Genomic DNA, 15731 nt, shown 5'->3' with positions numbered 1-15731 from the left:
CTTGCAAAGTTAACTTATGTGCCTCTAGGTCTTCTTACTTAATGAAGACCTACTCCAATTCCCTTTGCACTTTACAAAGAGTGATGAGCAATAGTCCACAGTTCCTAAACTTCACTTTTTTTCATAGCCATGATCATTCCCCATTCATGAAACATCTTAATCTCAGGAAATTATAGGGGATACATGAGCAATAAATCAATCAACACCCATTTAATAGATAAACTTTCATCTTATCTTGCCCAGAACCAGGTCTCCAAGTTAGATTACAGACATTTCCAACCTTGCCATCTCTCTTGATATACAGTCTTGTATCTCCACAGACAAGATGTCTCATAACTATCTGAAACTCAACAGGTCCAAAATCCAACCCTTCCCCAAGTCCTACCCTCTTCCTAACTTTCCTGTTACTATCAAAAGCACCACCATCTTCAAAGTCATGCAAGCTGTCAACCTGGATGTCATCACATTCCACCTCTTTGACATAACTCTCATGTAGGCTCCTTTTGTTTGTTCTCCCTTCCTCAAACCCAATCCTCTACTCAGCTGTCAAAATGATCTTTCTAAGCACATGTCTATTTTAACTCCCATTCATTAAACTCAGCGGCTCTCTGTTGCTTCCAGCATTAAATATAAAATCCTCTATTTGACATTTAAAGTCCTCAAAACCTGACCACTTCCTTTCCAATCTTCTTAAATTTTTCTCTCTTCTTACTCCATGATCCAGTGACACTGTTCTCTCCACATCCTAAGTCTCCACCTTTTCACTGGCTGCCCTTCATACCTGGAATGCTCTTCCTCCTCACGTCCACAAGCTTCCCTAAAGACTCAGCTCAAATCCCACCTTCTGCAAAGAAAACGTTTCCCAGCCATACATTGCTGAAATAACTCCCATTCACATTGCATATTGTCTCCCCGATCAAAATGTGAGCACCTTGAGGGCAGAAACCATATTTTTGATTTTCTTTGGTTGGGTTGGTTTTTTTAGTGAAAGTAAAAAAAAAAAAGTTTATACCATTAATAAAAATAAATAAATTTTAACATTGCTTATCTCATATTTACCAGATTTATATATATATATATATATATATATATGCATAGTTTTTAGATTATACATATTAGTAGAGTAGTGCATGTATATGTTACAAATAAATATACATATATCGGGGTTCATTCTTAAAAACTTTTTACTGATAAGGTGAATGATCCAAAAGAATGGAGATCAGTGGAGCAGATGGTCCATAAGGTCTCTCTTGCCTTTGACATGGTACGTGCTCTCACTCCAAGGTCCCTTCCAGCGCTCACATTTTGATTGCAAACCCTTGATGTTCCCTGAATCCATTCATTGCACCCATTACCTGGGCTCCACACATCTTGGGAGCTCCCGGACCCATCCAGCCTTGAAAGCCCCCTTTAAGCCTAGCTCCCGCGCTGCCATATGTGGCCGTGCCCTCCGGTGTCAGCGCGCCTGGGACCCTGGGTGTGCCCCACTCTTCCCCGGCCTTCTCCACGACCTTTAGCTCTGTGTTCTGGGGCCTCCTCCCCCCTCCTACCCTCTCCTCAGGTCGGACCCGCAGAGTGCCTTTTGTGTGCTTTCCTTCTGCCCCAGGGAGTGTCTCCCCCAGCCCCCCGAGAGCCTGGAGAGGCGGGGGAGGAGACGGGAATGGGGAGGGGACACCCACGCGCGCGCTCATAGGAAAATGGCAGGGACCGGGCCGGGGCTGTCAGCTTCTGGCACCCGTGGCCACAGCTAGCGGCCTGGGGTCCCTCCCCCAGCCCCAAATCAGCCAAAGGACCCCCGCCCCCACGCCACCCGCGCCCGCGATGAGCCATCAGCGTCCTCCCCAATCCAGCCAAACGCTGAGTCGCCGCCGCCACCACGCTCGGGGCCGGCTCCCGGACTAAAGCCCCCAGCGGCCCAGGGTCTCCTCCCTCCAACCCCCGCAGCTGCAGCGGCCGCGGCCCGCGAGGACGCCCCGCGCATCTGGCTCTCCCGGAAAAATGAGGTGAGCTCGTTCAGCCGGGGGAGGGCTGGTCTGGGGTGGGGGAGGATCGCCTGGAAGCTGGGTGCTGGGCGGGCGCGGCGGAGGGAGCGAGGGAGGCTCGGCCCCAGCCCCAGCCCCAGCCCCAGGCCGGGCGCACCGGGGAAGCTAAGCGGGCCCGGGTCCGAGCTCGGCCGGCCGGGCCGCCGGGAGCCTGACACCTGTGGCTGGTGTTTGGCAGGGGCCCGGCCCGGGGAGGCAGAGAGGAGGAGCTGCGGCTCGTGGCCCCACCCCCGCCCCGCCCTCGGCGTACGCCTGTCCTGAGTGGGGTGACTTCCAGCGCCAGCTGGCCTGGCCAGGTCATCCCTGCGTGGGCTGATGCGCGGCATCTGCCCCTTCTCCCTGCCTCTCCCGCTTTTACTGCCCCGAGGAGGCTGGTGGTGGTGCTGCGGGAAGATGCTCTGGCATGTTCTCACTGTTGGCACGGGGTGGGTCTCACACCTGGAGGTGGGAACGTTTCTGGCAGTTCTGACAGCCACGACCTCCACATGACAGCTGATGTCATCGCTTTCTGCCGTTTGACCGTGAAGGAGGGGCAGATGGCCATCCAGGGGCCCTCTCGGAAGCTGTCTCCCTCCTGGGTCTTCCTCGTCTCCCCGTCTACTGTGCTCTGTTTGATTGTCTTTCCCCCCAGATTTCTCTGTTCTTGTCACCGCTGCTTTATCTCTTCTGCAGCGATGCGTTTGCCTCCTTCAGTCTCAGTGTCTATGCCTGGGTGTGCTGGACTCTGCGCATGCCTTTCTCTCTGTCCCTGACTTCAGTCTGTCCTCTCTAGGTGTCTGTTTCTCCTGTGTCTATGTTTGCATTTGTGTGTGTTGATCCTTATATATTTCCTGTCTTTCTAACTCGATGTGAATGTTTGTATATTTTTCCGAATGTATTTCTGTCTGTCTGTGCACCTGTGTTTCTTTGTCAGTGTCTGTGTATAGGTGCCCCTCTATGTGAATCTAACTCTGTATCTCTGTGATGCCTTGTTCTTTCTCACCCTGCCTTTTTGAAAGGATAGGAGTTGAGCTGAAAGGGACCCTATCAGACAACATGTGGTGTAATTCATAACTGAAGAAAAATCCCCTGAGCAAAATACCAGACGAGATCAACCAGCCTTTGCTTAGAGGCACTCATTCCACTTTTGAATACTTCTAATTGTTGGGAAGTTTTTCCTTATATCAAAACTTAATTAGCATCTTTGTAACTTCTAGCCATTGTGCTCTCTCTCTCTCTCTCTCTCTCTCTCTCTCTCTCTCTCTCTCTCTCTCTCTCTCTCTCTCTCTGTCTCTGTCTCTCCCTCTCTCTGTGTGTCTCTTTCTTTCTGTCTCTGTGTCTCTGTCTCTGTCTTTGTCTCTCTCTCTTTCTCTCTCTCTCTCATCTCTCTTCCACCCAATTAAAAATGGAGAGGTGAGTTGAGGAATGAATATTGCAACATCTTCAAGCAAAACTAATCTGCGTAGAGGCCATGTCCCCCCAAAAACTGGATATCTCTTTCTTGAGTCCATCACCCCCCTCTCAGAAGATAGCTAATATGCTCCATCATAATCTGGAGACATGATTCATCATCATATTGGCCATCATTTTAAGGCTTTCAAAATTGTCTTTTAAGTGTTGTTCTGGTTGCATTCACTTCACCTGCACCAGTTCATACAATCTAGGGTTTTGCTATATTTCTACACCAAACTGTATGTATGTATGTTTGTATGGTTCAGATAAGAATGAGGTTTATCTGATGGCTACCTACCTCTTCCTCCATGCTTGTATTACTCTTTGTGTGCACCTCAATTGTGAGTCATATAGAAAGCCCTAACCTCTTATTCCTTATTTCTAAACTATTGTGTTTCTTTAACTCTTCTTCTTGCCCTCTCTAAACTCTCAGAACAGAGCTGAATCATACCTTGTTTTCTGTCCTCTGTTTTTCTTGTTTAATATCTTCAAAATCTTGTGAAAACATTACAGTTCTGAAGGAAGACTTGTTTCTTCTCCTCCATTAGGATATTATTAGCACTACATCATCATACAGATACAAATACATATTCAAATAAATTTACTTTTTCAGATTTCTCTGGATTCTCATATATGTATTTCGAAGCTCCTACTCAACTTTGGTCTTTTCGTGAGAAATGCTTGAAAATCTTCTGTTCCATAAAAGGTCTCCCTCCCCACCACCCCTCACCCCTGACCCCATAGAATTATATTCATCTTGGTTAGGATTAAGCTATTCTGGATTGTAAGACTGCATCTTTTGACTTTTGGAATATTCTATTCAAATAGTTTCTCTCATTTTTAATAGAAATTGCCAGATCTTATGTGATCCTGACTGTAGTTCTTTGGTAGGTGGATTCCTTCTACATTCCTGCCATATTTTTGGGTTGTTGAAGTAGGGGCTGTGGATATTGGCTATGACATTACTATTTTTCCTTCTGAAGTTTCTTTTACAAAGTGATTGGCAGATCTTTTCTATCTTCACTTTATTCTCTTAGATCTGGCCAGTTTTCATTTATACCTTCTTGAAATATATGCCCCAAAAGTCCTAGTGTAATTTTAAGTCTTCATTTTATTATGTAATAGAGTAATAATAGCTTATATTGTATATTGTAGCCCTATAGATTATATAGTGTACAGGCTTTTTTCTAAAATCATAGCTTTCAGGAAACCCAATGATTTTTCATTTATCTCTCCTTGTCTTGTTTTACAGGTCAATTTTTTTATATCATATATCTTAAATTTTCTTCTGTGTTTCCATAATTAATTTTGTTGTAATATATTTTTGCTTCCTCATGAAGTTATTGATTTCTGTCTGGCTTATTCTTGTTTTCAAGGATTCTATTTCTTGGGTAAGGTTTACCACTTCCTCTTCTAAGCTATTTATTGTCCTTCCAATTCTTTCTACCAAAGTTATTATTTCATTTATCTCTTACTTTATTTCTTCTAGATAATCAAGTCCTTGTGGAATGTTCTTTTGTTTTCTTTTGAGTCTAGACTTGAAGTTGTTATAGAATTTCTCTTTTAGATTGGATTTTTGAAAATCTCTGGACCTGCAATAATTTTTATACTGGTCTATGTCTTTCTTGGTTTACTTATCTCTCCAGTTTAATTCCTATGCCAGGGTCATGCTCTGTCCCCTGCAGTTTTCTTTTTTTCTTGACTGGCTTACCTCACAACAGTTTGGGGTTTTTTTTGTAAATGTTATTTTATTTTTTTCCAATTCTTGTAAAGATAATTTTCAACATTCATTTTTAAAAGATTTTGAGTTCCAAATTTTTCTCCCTCCCTCATCTACCCCCTCCCCAAGATGGTAAGCAATCTAATATAAGTTATACACATGCAATCATGTTAAACATATTTCCACATTGGTGATGTTATGAAAAAGAAACAAAAGGATAAAAATGTGAAAATAGTATGCTTCAATCTACATTCAAACTCCATAGTTCTTTCTCTGGATAGCATTTTCCATTGTGAGTCTTTTGGAATTGTCTAGGATCATTATATTGCTGAGAAGAGCTAAGTTTATTATAGTTGATCATTACACAATGCTTCTGTTGCTGTGAACAATGTTCTTCTGGTTTGGTTCACTTTACTCAGCATCAGTTCACGTAAGTCTTTCCAAGTTTTTCTCAAATTTGACTGCACATCATTTCTTATAACACAATAGTATTCCATTACATTCATGTACCACAGCTTGTTCAGTCCTTTCCTACTTAATGTGCATTCCTTCAATTTGCAATTCTTTGCCACCACAAAAAGAGCTTCTATAAATATTTTTGTACAAAGTACAAAGTACTTTTGTACTTTGTCCCTCTATTTTATGATCTGTTTGGGATACAGATCTAGTACTGGTATTGCTGGATCAAAGGATATGCACAATTTTATAGCCCTTTGGACATAGTTCCAAATTGTTCTCCAGAATGATTGGATCAATTCACAACTCCACCAAAGATTGCAGCAGTGTTGCAATTTTCCCACATCTTCTCCAGAATTTATAATTTTCCTTTTCTGTTATATTAGCCATTCTGATAGGTGTGAAGTGGTACCTCAGAGTTGTTTTAATGTGCATTTCTCTAATCAATGGTGATTTTGTGACTATAAATAGCTTTGATTTCTTTGTCTGAAAACTACTTGCTCATATTTGAATCAGTTCTCTATATATTTAAGAAAAGAGGCCATTATCAGAGACACTTGCTACAAAAATTGTTTCTCAGCTTTTCATTTTCTTTCTAATCTTGGTTGCATTTGTTTTGGTTGTGCAAGAACTTTTTAATTTAATGTAATCAAAATTATCCATTGCTCTCTCTCTTGTTTGGTCATAAATTCTTCCTTCTCCATAGTTGACCAGTAAACTATGCCTGCTCTCCTACTTTGTTTGATGTCTTTATAGACTTTATGTCTATATCACATACTTATATTGACCTTATCTTGGTATACAGTGTGAGATGTTGGTCTAGGTCTAGTTTCTACCATACTATTTACCAAGTTCACAGTGGTTTTTTTTGTCAAATAGTGAGTTCTTATCCCAGAAGCTGGAGTCTTTGAGTTTAACAGTATATTGCTATAGTCACTGACTTCTGTGTCTTGTGTATCTAACATGTTCTACTGATCCACTCCTCTATTTCTTAGCCAGTACAAAGTAGTTTTAATGATTGCCACTTCATAATATATAGTTCTGATATGTATAGGGAACCTTTCTTTGCATTTTTTTCATTAAATTCCCTTGATATTCTCAATCTTTTGTTCTTCTAGATGAATTTTGTTATTACTTTTTCTAGTTCTATAAAATAATTTTTGGTAATTTGATGGTGTGGTACTGAATAATTAAATTAATTTAGGTAGAATTGTAATTTTTTGTTTCATGAGCTTGGCTTACCCATTAGCAACTGATAGTTTTCTAATTGTTTAGATCTCACTGACTTTATTTGTGTAAAAAGTGTTTTGTAATTGGGTTCATGCAGTTCCTGGGTTTGTCTTGGCATTCCTGCTTTATTTTCAGGGGTGTGGATGGCTCTGTTTCATCTTGCCCTGTGGCACCTAGGTTTCTGCACTGACCTCTGCCACCACATTGCACAATTGCTCAGCCCTTTGTATATCTTTGAAATTCAAAGTGCTAGACCTTCAGGGCCCTCTGTGGTATCTCAGAACAGAGTGTAAGAACCTCAGAACCCCATGGTATCCTGGCTATTCCAGAGGCTGCCAATCTGGGTGGCTTTTCAGACTCTGACTCTTTTTTTTTTATTATATTTTAGTTTCCTCCCAATTACATGTTAAAACAAATTTTTAACATTTGGACTTTACAAGTTTTGAGTGCCAAGTTTATCCCTCCCTCCCTTCCCTTACTCCTTCTTGATCAGATATAGGTTATGCATTTGCAGTAATGTAAAACATTTCCATAGTAGTCATTTTGTACAAGAAGATTTGAATAAAAGAAAAAGATGAAAGAAAGTGAAAAATAGCATGCTTTAGACTTACTCAAATAATATCAGTTCTTTCTCTGGAGGTAGATAGTGTGTTTCATCATTAGTCCTTTAGGATTGTCTTGGATCATTGCAGTGTTGGGAATAGCTAAGTCATTTGCAATGCTTCATCAAACAATATTGCTGTTACTGTGTACCAAGTTCTCCTGACTCTGCTCCTTCACTATGCATCAGTTCATGTAAGTCTTACCAGGTTTTTCTAAAATCATCCTGCTTGTCACTTCTTACAGCACAATAATATTCCATTACAATCATATATTACAGCTTGTTTAGCCATTCAACAATTGATGGGCCTCCCTTTGATTTCCCATTCTTAGCCACCACAAAAAGAACTCCTATAAATATTTTTGTACATATAGATCCTTTCCCCACCCCACCCCCTTTTTAAAATATCTTTGGAATATAGACCTAGCAGTGATATTGCTGGATCAAAGTATATGTACAGTTTTATAGCCCTTTGGACATAGTTCCACACCGTTCTCCAGAATGATTGGATCATTTCACAACTCCACCAATAGTGCAATAATGAAATTCTTTCCTTATCCATAGATCTGACAGATAAACTATATCACTTTTTATGTCTAAATGATATACCTATTTTGGCTTTGTCTTCGTATACAGTGTAAAATGTTGATCTAAATCTAGTTTCTATCATACTGTTTTCCAGTTTTCCCAGTGATTTTTATCAAATAATAACTTTTCATTTCAAAAATTTGGATCTTTGGGTTTATCATATACCAGATTACTCTGGTCATTTACTATAACATAATTTGTTCCTAATCTTTTCCACTGATACACTACCTTATTTCTTAGGCAGTACCAGATTGTTTTGATAATTACCACTTAATACTTCAGTTACTGCCTTCCTTCACATTTTTTTTACATTGATTTTCTTGATATCCTTGACCTTTTTGTTCTTCTGACTGAATTTTGTCATTTTTTCTAGCTGTACAGAATATTTTTTGATAGTTTTATTGGTATGGCACTGAATAGATAGATTAATTTAGGTAGAATTGTCCTTTTTATTATTTGGCTCAGCAACTAATATTTTTCTAATTGTTCAGATCTGACTTTATTTGTGTGAAAAGTGTTTTGTAATTGTGTTCATATAGTTTCTGGATTTGTCTTAGGAGGCAGACTCCCAAGTATTTTATTTTATCTACAGTTATTTTAAATGAAATTTCTCTCTCTATCTCCTGCTGCTGGACTTTGTTAGTAATATATAGAAATGCTGATGATTTGTGTGGGTTTGTTTAGTATCCTGCAATATTGCTCAGGTTGTTTATAATTTTAAATAGTTTTTTAATTGATTTTCTAGGATTCTCTAAGTATGCAATCGTAGTATCTGCAAAGAATGATCATTTTGTTTCTTCATTGTCTATTCTAATTCCTTCCTTTTCTTCTTATTGTTGCTACAGCTAACATTTCTAGTACAATATTGAATAATAGAGGTGATCATGGATATTCTTGCTTCACCCCTGATTGTACTGGAAAGACTTCTAGCTAATCCCCATTACAGATAATGTTTGTTAATGGTTTTAGATAAATATTACTTATCACCTTAAGGTAAGCTCCATTTATTCCTATGCTCTCTAGTGTTTTTAATAGAAATAAGTGTTGATTTTTATCAAAGGCTTTTTTCTTCATCTGTTGAGATAAACTGTAGTTTCAGTTAGTTTTACTATTGATATGGTTAATTATGCTGATAGTTTTCCTAATATTGAACCAGTCCTACATTCCTGGTATAGATCCCACCGTCATAGTATATGTATCCTTGTGATAGATTGCTGCAATCTTTTTGCTACTGTTTTATTTAAAATTTTTGCATGAATATTCATTAGGAAAATTGGTTTGCAATTTTCTTTCTCTGTTTTGACTCTGTTTTAGTTATTGGCACCATATTTGTGCCAATAAAAGGTATTTGGATAGGAATCCCTCTTTTCCTATTTTTTCCAAATAGTTTATTTACTATTGGAATTAATTGTTGTTTAAATATAGGGTAGAATTTGCTTGTGAATCCATCTGGCCCTGGGGATTTTTTCTTACACAGTTCATTGATGGTTTGTTCAGTTTCTTTTTCTAAGGTTAGGTTATTTAAGTATTTTGTTTCTTCTTCTGTTAATCTAGGTAATTTATATTTTTTATATTAATCCATTTCATTTAAACTGTCAGATTCATTGGCATATAATTAGGCAAAATAGTTCCTAACAGTTGTCTTAATTTCCTCTTCATTGATAGTGAATTCAACCCTTTCCATTTTGATACTAGTAATTTTGTTTTCTTCTTTCCTTTTTTTAAAATCAAATTAACCAATGCTTTATCTATCTTATTGGTCTTTTCATAAATCAGGCTCTAGTTTTATTTCTTAGTTCAATGGTTTTCTTACTTTAGATTTTATTACTCTCTCCTTTGAATTTCAGGATTTCCAATTTGGTATTTAATGCAGGGAAGGGAAGTTAATTTGTTCTTTTTCTAGTTTTTTTAATTGCAAGCCTAATTAATTGATCTGCTGTTTCTCTATTTTTTTGATATGAGCAATTAGACACATAAATTTTTCCCTAAGTCACTTTGATCGCATCCCATAAATTTTGGTATATTGTCTCACTGTTGTCATTTTCCTTAATGAAATTATCTGTTGTTTCTATAATTTGTTCTTTGCCCCATTTATATTTTAGGGTTATATTATTTAGCTTCCAATTAATTTTTCATCTATTTTCCTTTGCCTATTTTTTCTTTTTTCTTTTTTTTTAAATTTATTTATTTAACTTCTAACATTAATTTTCACAAAATTTTGGGTTTCAAATTTTCTCCCCATTTGTCCCCTCCCCCCACCCCAAAACACTGAGCAGTCTAATTGTCCCTATCACCAATCTGCCCTCTCTTCTATCATCCCTCTCTGCCCTTGTCCCCTTCTTCACTTTTGTCCTGTAGGGCCAAATAACTTTCTATACCCCTTTACCTGTATTTCTTATTTCCTAGTAGCAGTTGTTCCTAAAACTTTGAGTTCCAACTTCTCTTCATCCCTCCCTCCCCACCCCTTCCCTTTGGAAGGCAAGCAATTCAATATAGGCCATATCTGTGTAGTTTTGCAAATGACTTCCATAATAGTCGTGTTGTATAAGACTAACTATATTTCCCTCCATCCTATCCTGCCCCCCATTGCTTCTATTCTCTCTTTTGATCCTATCCCTCCCCATGTATGTTGACCTCAAATTGCTCCCTCCTCCCAATGCCCTCCCTTCCATCATCCCCCCCACCCTGCTTATCCCCTTATCCCCCACTTTCCTGTATTGTAAGATAGATTTTCATACCAAAATGAGTGTGCATTTTATTCCTTCCTTTAGTGGAATGTGATGAGAGTAAACTTCATGTTTTTCTCTAACCTCCCCTCTTTTTCCCTGCACTAAAAAGTCTTTTGCTTGCCTCTTTTATGAGAGATAATTTACCCCATTCCATTTCTCCCTTTTTCCTCCCAATATATTTCTCTCTCACTGCTTAATTTCATTTTTTTAAGATATGATCCCTTCCTCTTCGATTCACTCTGTGCATTCTGTCTCTGTGTGTGTGTGCATGTGCATGTGTGTGTGTGTGTGTGTGTGTGTCTAATCCCACCAACTACCCAGATACTGAAAAGTTTCAAGAGTTACAAATATTGTCTTTCCATGTAGGAATGTAAACAGTTCAACTTTAGTAAGTCCCTTATGACTTCTCTTTGCTGTTTACCTTTTCATGCTTCTCTTCATTCTTGTGTTTGAAAGTCAAATTTTCTTTTCAGCTCTGGTCTTTTCATCAAGAATGCTTGAAAGTCCTCTATTTCATTGAAAGACCAATTTTTCCCCTGAAGTATTATACTCAGTTTTGCTGGGTAGGTGATTCTTGGTTTTAGTCCTAGTTCCTTTGACTTCTGGAATATCCTATTCCACGCCCTTCGATCCCTTAATGTAGAAGCTGTTAGATCTTGTGTTATCCTGATTGTATTTCCCCAATACTTGAATTGTTTCTTTCTAGCTGCTTGCAATATTTTCTCCTTGACCTGGGAACTCTGGAATTTGGCCACAATGTTCCTAGGAGTTTCTCTGTTTGGATCTCTTTCAGGCAGTGATCGATGGATTCCTTGAATACTTATTTTGCCCTCTGGTTCTAGAATCTTGGGGCAGTTTTCTTTGATAATTTCATGAAAGATGATGTCTAGGCTCTTTTTTTGATCATGGCTTTCAGGTAGTCCCATAATTTTTAAATTGTCTCTCCTGGATCTATTTTCCAGGTCAGTTGTTTTTCCAATGAGATATTTCACATTACCTTCCATTTTTTAATTCTTTTGGTTTTGTTTTGTGATATCTTGGTTTCTCATAAAGTCATTAGCCTCCATCTGTTCCATTCTAATTTTGAAAGAAGTATTTTCTTCAGTGAGCTTTTGAACCTCCTTTTCCATTTGGCTAATTCTGCTTTTGAAAGCATTCTTCTCCTCATTGGCTTTTTGAACCTCTTTTGCCAATTGAGTTAGCCTATTTTTCAAGGTGTTATTCTCTTCAGCATTTTTTTGGGTCTCCTTTAGCAAGGTGTGGGCCTGCTTTTCATGCTTTTCTTTCATCTCTCTCATTTCTCTTCCCAGTTTTTCCTCCACCTCTCTAACTTGATTTTCAAAATCCTTTTTGAGCTTTTCCATGGCCTGAGCCCATTGAGTGGGCTTGGATACAGAAGCCTTGACTTCTGTGTCTTTCCCTGATGGTAAGCATTGTTCTTCCTCATCTGAAAGGAAGGGAGGAAATACCTGTTCACCAAGAAAGTAACCTTCTATAGTCTTATTTCTTTTCCCTTTTCTGGGCATTTTCCCAGCCAGTGACTTGACTTCTGAATGTCCTCTTCACACCCACTTCGCCTCCAGATCCGCCCAGCTAGTGCTTGGGGTCTGAGATTCAAATGCTGCTTCCCAACCTCAGGGCTTTCAGGAGGTGCAGGGCTGCTATTCAGTGTCAGATTAAGTTCAGGTGCTCAGGTGGGGGCAGGGCCGCCACATGGGGCTCAGTTCCCTCAGGGGGTTTATGCAGAGACCTTCAACAATGGATCTGAGCTCCTGCCTGCTTTGGGAGCACCTGTCTGTTGCTGCCCCACTGCTGCTTCCTAAGGGGGCCTGAGTTATGGAAACACCCCGCTCCCCTCCGGCAAGCCAAAAAGACTCTCTCGCTCACCCCTGGTGCCCGTGGGTGGAGGGATCTGTGCGGCCACTGGAGATTCTGTCCCTGAAGCCAGCTTGGATCTGCTCCTCTCAGTGCCACGCAGCCAAGGCAGGGCTAGGCTGGGCTCTGGGTTCAGGGCATGACAGACCTTTCATCAGTTTTTCAGGGCTCTCTGAAACAGAAATCTCCTCTGCTCCATTGTTCTGTGGCTTCTGCTGCTCCAGAATTTGTTGGGAGTTCTTTTTTACAGATATTTTATGGGCTGTGGGTTCGGAGCTAGCGTATGTGAATCTTTCTACTCCGCCATCTTGGCTCTTCTCCCAGAGAATCCCCTTTGCCTATTTTTGAATGTAATTTTTATTGCATTATGTTCTGAAAAGGATGCATTGACTAATTTTGCCTTTCTGCATTTGGTTATGAGGTTTTTATGTCTTAATACATGATCATTTTTTGCGTTGGTGCCTCATACTGCTGAGTAAAAGGTGCATTCATTTCTATTTTCATTCAGTTTTCCCTACAGATCTATCATATCTAAATTTTCCAGAATTTTATTCACCTGCTTAACTTCTTTCTTGTTTGTTTGGTTTATTTTTGGTTAGATTTATCTAATTCTGAGAGGGGAAATTTGAGGTTCCCCACTATTATAGCTTTATTGCCTCTATTGTTTATTTCCACCTGTAAGTCATTCAACTTCTTCAAAAATATACCATTTGGTGCATATGTGTTTAGTATTTATATTACTTCATTGTCTGCAATACCTTTCAACAAGGTATAGCTTTCTTCTTTATCTCTTTTGATGAAGAATATCTTTGTCTGAGATCATGATTGCTACCTCTGCTTTCTTTGCTTCAGCTGAAGCATGCTAGATTCTGCTCCACCACCTTACCTTTACCCTGTATGTCTCTCAGTTTCAAGTGTGTTTCTTGTAAACAACATATTGAAGGATTCTGTTTTTTAATCCATTCTGCTATCTACTTCCATTTATAGATAAGATCATTTCATTCACATCACAGTTATGATCACCATGTGTTTCCCTCCATTCTATTTTTCCTCCTGTTTGTCTTCTCTCTCCTTTCAACCTTTCTCCCCTTGACAGTGTTTTGCTTCTGTCTACTGCTTCCTCTTGTCTGCTGTCTCTTCTGTCAGTCCCCTCCCTTCAGAGAGCCTAAGTATTTATCATTCTGAAGCTTTCTGATGACTCTGGGGCTTTCTTTTGGAAGCCTTCCACTCTAACTGCCTGCAGAACCAGAGCCCTGCAGGTACAAACATGTGTCTCTGGTCTGTCTTTGCTTATTAGTGTATTTTCTAGTACTGGTTCTGGCTTTATTAGCATGACCTTTTCCTATTGCCCGTGGACTTTTTGTACAATTCTAAGATAGAAGAAGACATCTATTATAGTTTCTCATCTGACTTTTTAACCATTATTCAGTTTGGTGTAGTTTTTTTCTGGGGTTTTTGGTAGAGTAGGTCTATGAAAGGTAGCCAGCCATCATCGTCAGAAGTCCAGCTCAGCACCTTCTAACCAACCCTTCATTCAACTCCCTATTACCCACTTTCATTTTGTTTCTTCTTAGCCAAAAGTCATTTCTCTTTATAGAGAAAGCAAAAGAAAATAAGAGAAAAACAGTTCAACCTTCTCTCTGTCTTTTCTGTCCCAATCCTATCTCTTTGATCTTTCTTCTTTACTCAGTGTTGCTTTGAAAGGAAAAACAATAACGACAGATTTTTGTTACTCTTAGATTTCCTCATTTATTTCCTCAGCTTATTCTGAGTTTTGGCACTTGTAACACTATTAGTACAGGAATATACTAAGCTTTTGTTCTGTTGCACTCCTGATTTCCAGGTTAAAAACAAGCATTATATTTTTTTTTATTTTGAAGGCTGAGTTTATCAATGACTTCCCTGGGTATCTTTGTCAATCCCTTTACACAGTTCCCCTATCTTCCAGTTCATCATAATTGTTTTTATTTGTGTTTTCATAATTTAATTCTTGAGAATGTTCTAGCTCCACTTGGCCTTGCTTTCTTTGTTGACCTTTAGACCATGAGATGCTAGCTCTCTTTTCTCAGGACCCATTGGAATCTGCTATTCCAAATTCTAGGTTATGTGTCATTCATTCATTCATTCAACCAGCATTTATTAAACTTATGCTTAATAAATGTGCTAGGCATTTGCTAGGTATTAGTTCATATTTTTCCTTCTTTGTCACAAATTCTAAGACAAAGAAATGGAATGATCTCTTCCCTTCAAGGTTCCTATCTTTACTCTCCCAATGACCAGTTCCTTTTAGTTAGAGAGTCTCAGATCCAAAACACAAGTTCCTCCTTTTTTGGTTCCTGTACTTTTTAAAAGATGAAATAACAACTGCTCTTGTTTGGTAGAGAGAAGACCAGAAGATGTTCATATAATTGAAGTCCCCCATCACTACTATATTATGTGTGTGTGCCAAGATTGTGATTTGTTTCCTGAACTCCTCATCCAGAATTCCTTTTCTAAGTGGTCTATAGCATATGCCCATGACAATATTCTTTAAGTTTCTTCCTCTAGTGATCCTTTTCCCAAATGCTCTCTACTCTACCCCTCTTCCTTTGATTCCTGGATTTCTTCAAATGCCTATAAATGGGAGAATAATATGGTACAGTAAAAAGAGGGCCAGATTTGGTGTCAGAGGATGTGGGTTCCAATTATGACTCTCCCGCTTCAGTACCTGTGTAACTTTGGACACAACCTTAACCTTTCTGGGTTTCAATGTCCTTATCTATAAAATGAAGGGGTTGGACAGAGTAGTTTCTCAGGTCCTTTCTAGCTCAATCTATCATGCTGTTGTTACTAGAAAATACTAGCCATCCCCTCTTTGTAACCATCCTCTTCCTTCGAACATTGTTCCAGAGTCATATTCCAAACATAGCTCACCCCAACAAATCTCAGTGACATCTATAATGTTGAGTTTACTTCCTTGTATTAGGGTCTCTACTTCAGCTTTCTTCTTTGTCCATACTCTGTGTATTTGTGTCTTTCTCTATTGCTTTTGCTGTGTTTTTCTACTCTTTCTCTCTTTG

General features: G+C 39.1%; 1 protein-coding gene across 1 annotated transcript in view; it reads left to right on the top strand.

Annotated features, from left to right (window-relative positions):
• Positions 1 to 1850: 1850 nt before the first annotated feature.
• The window catches only part of EVL (Enah/Vasp-like), a 262474-nt gene continuing 248593 nt past the window's right edge, over positions 1851 to 15731 (top strand). Inside the window, exon 1 of the mRNA XM_072630243.1 lies at positions 1851 to 2003. Coding sequence (XP_072486344.1) covers positions 1999 to 2003 — 5 coding nt within the window. The 5' untranslated portion in view covers positions 1851 to 1998. The remainder of the gene's footprint in view (positions 2004 to 15731) is intronic.

Source organism: Notamacropus eugenii, chromosome 1 (genome assembly GCF_028372415.1).
Source record: "Notamacropus eugenii isolate mMacEug1 chromosome 1, mMacEug1.pri_v2, whole genome shotgun sequence".
In the NCBI taxonomy this organism is placed as follows: domain Eukaryota; kingdom Metazoa; phylum Chordata; class Mammalia; order Diprotodontia; family Macropodidae; genus Notamacropus; species Notamacropus eugenii.
The sequence above is the reverse complement of the archived record's forward strand: the minus strand, read 5'-3'. Positions and strand labels throughout refer to the sequence as shown.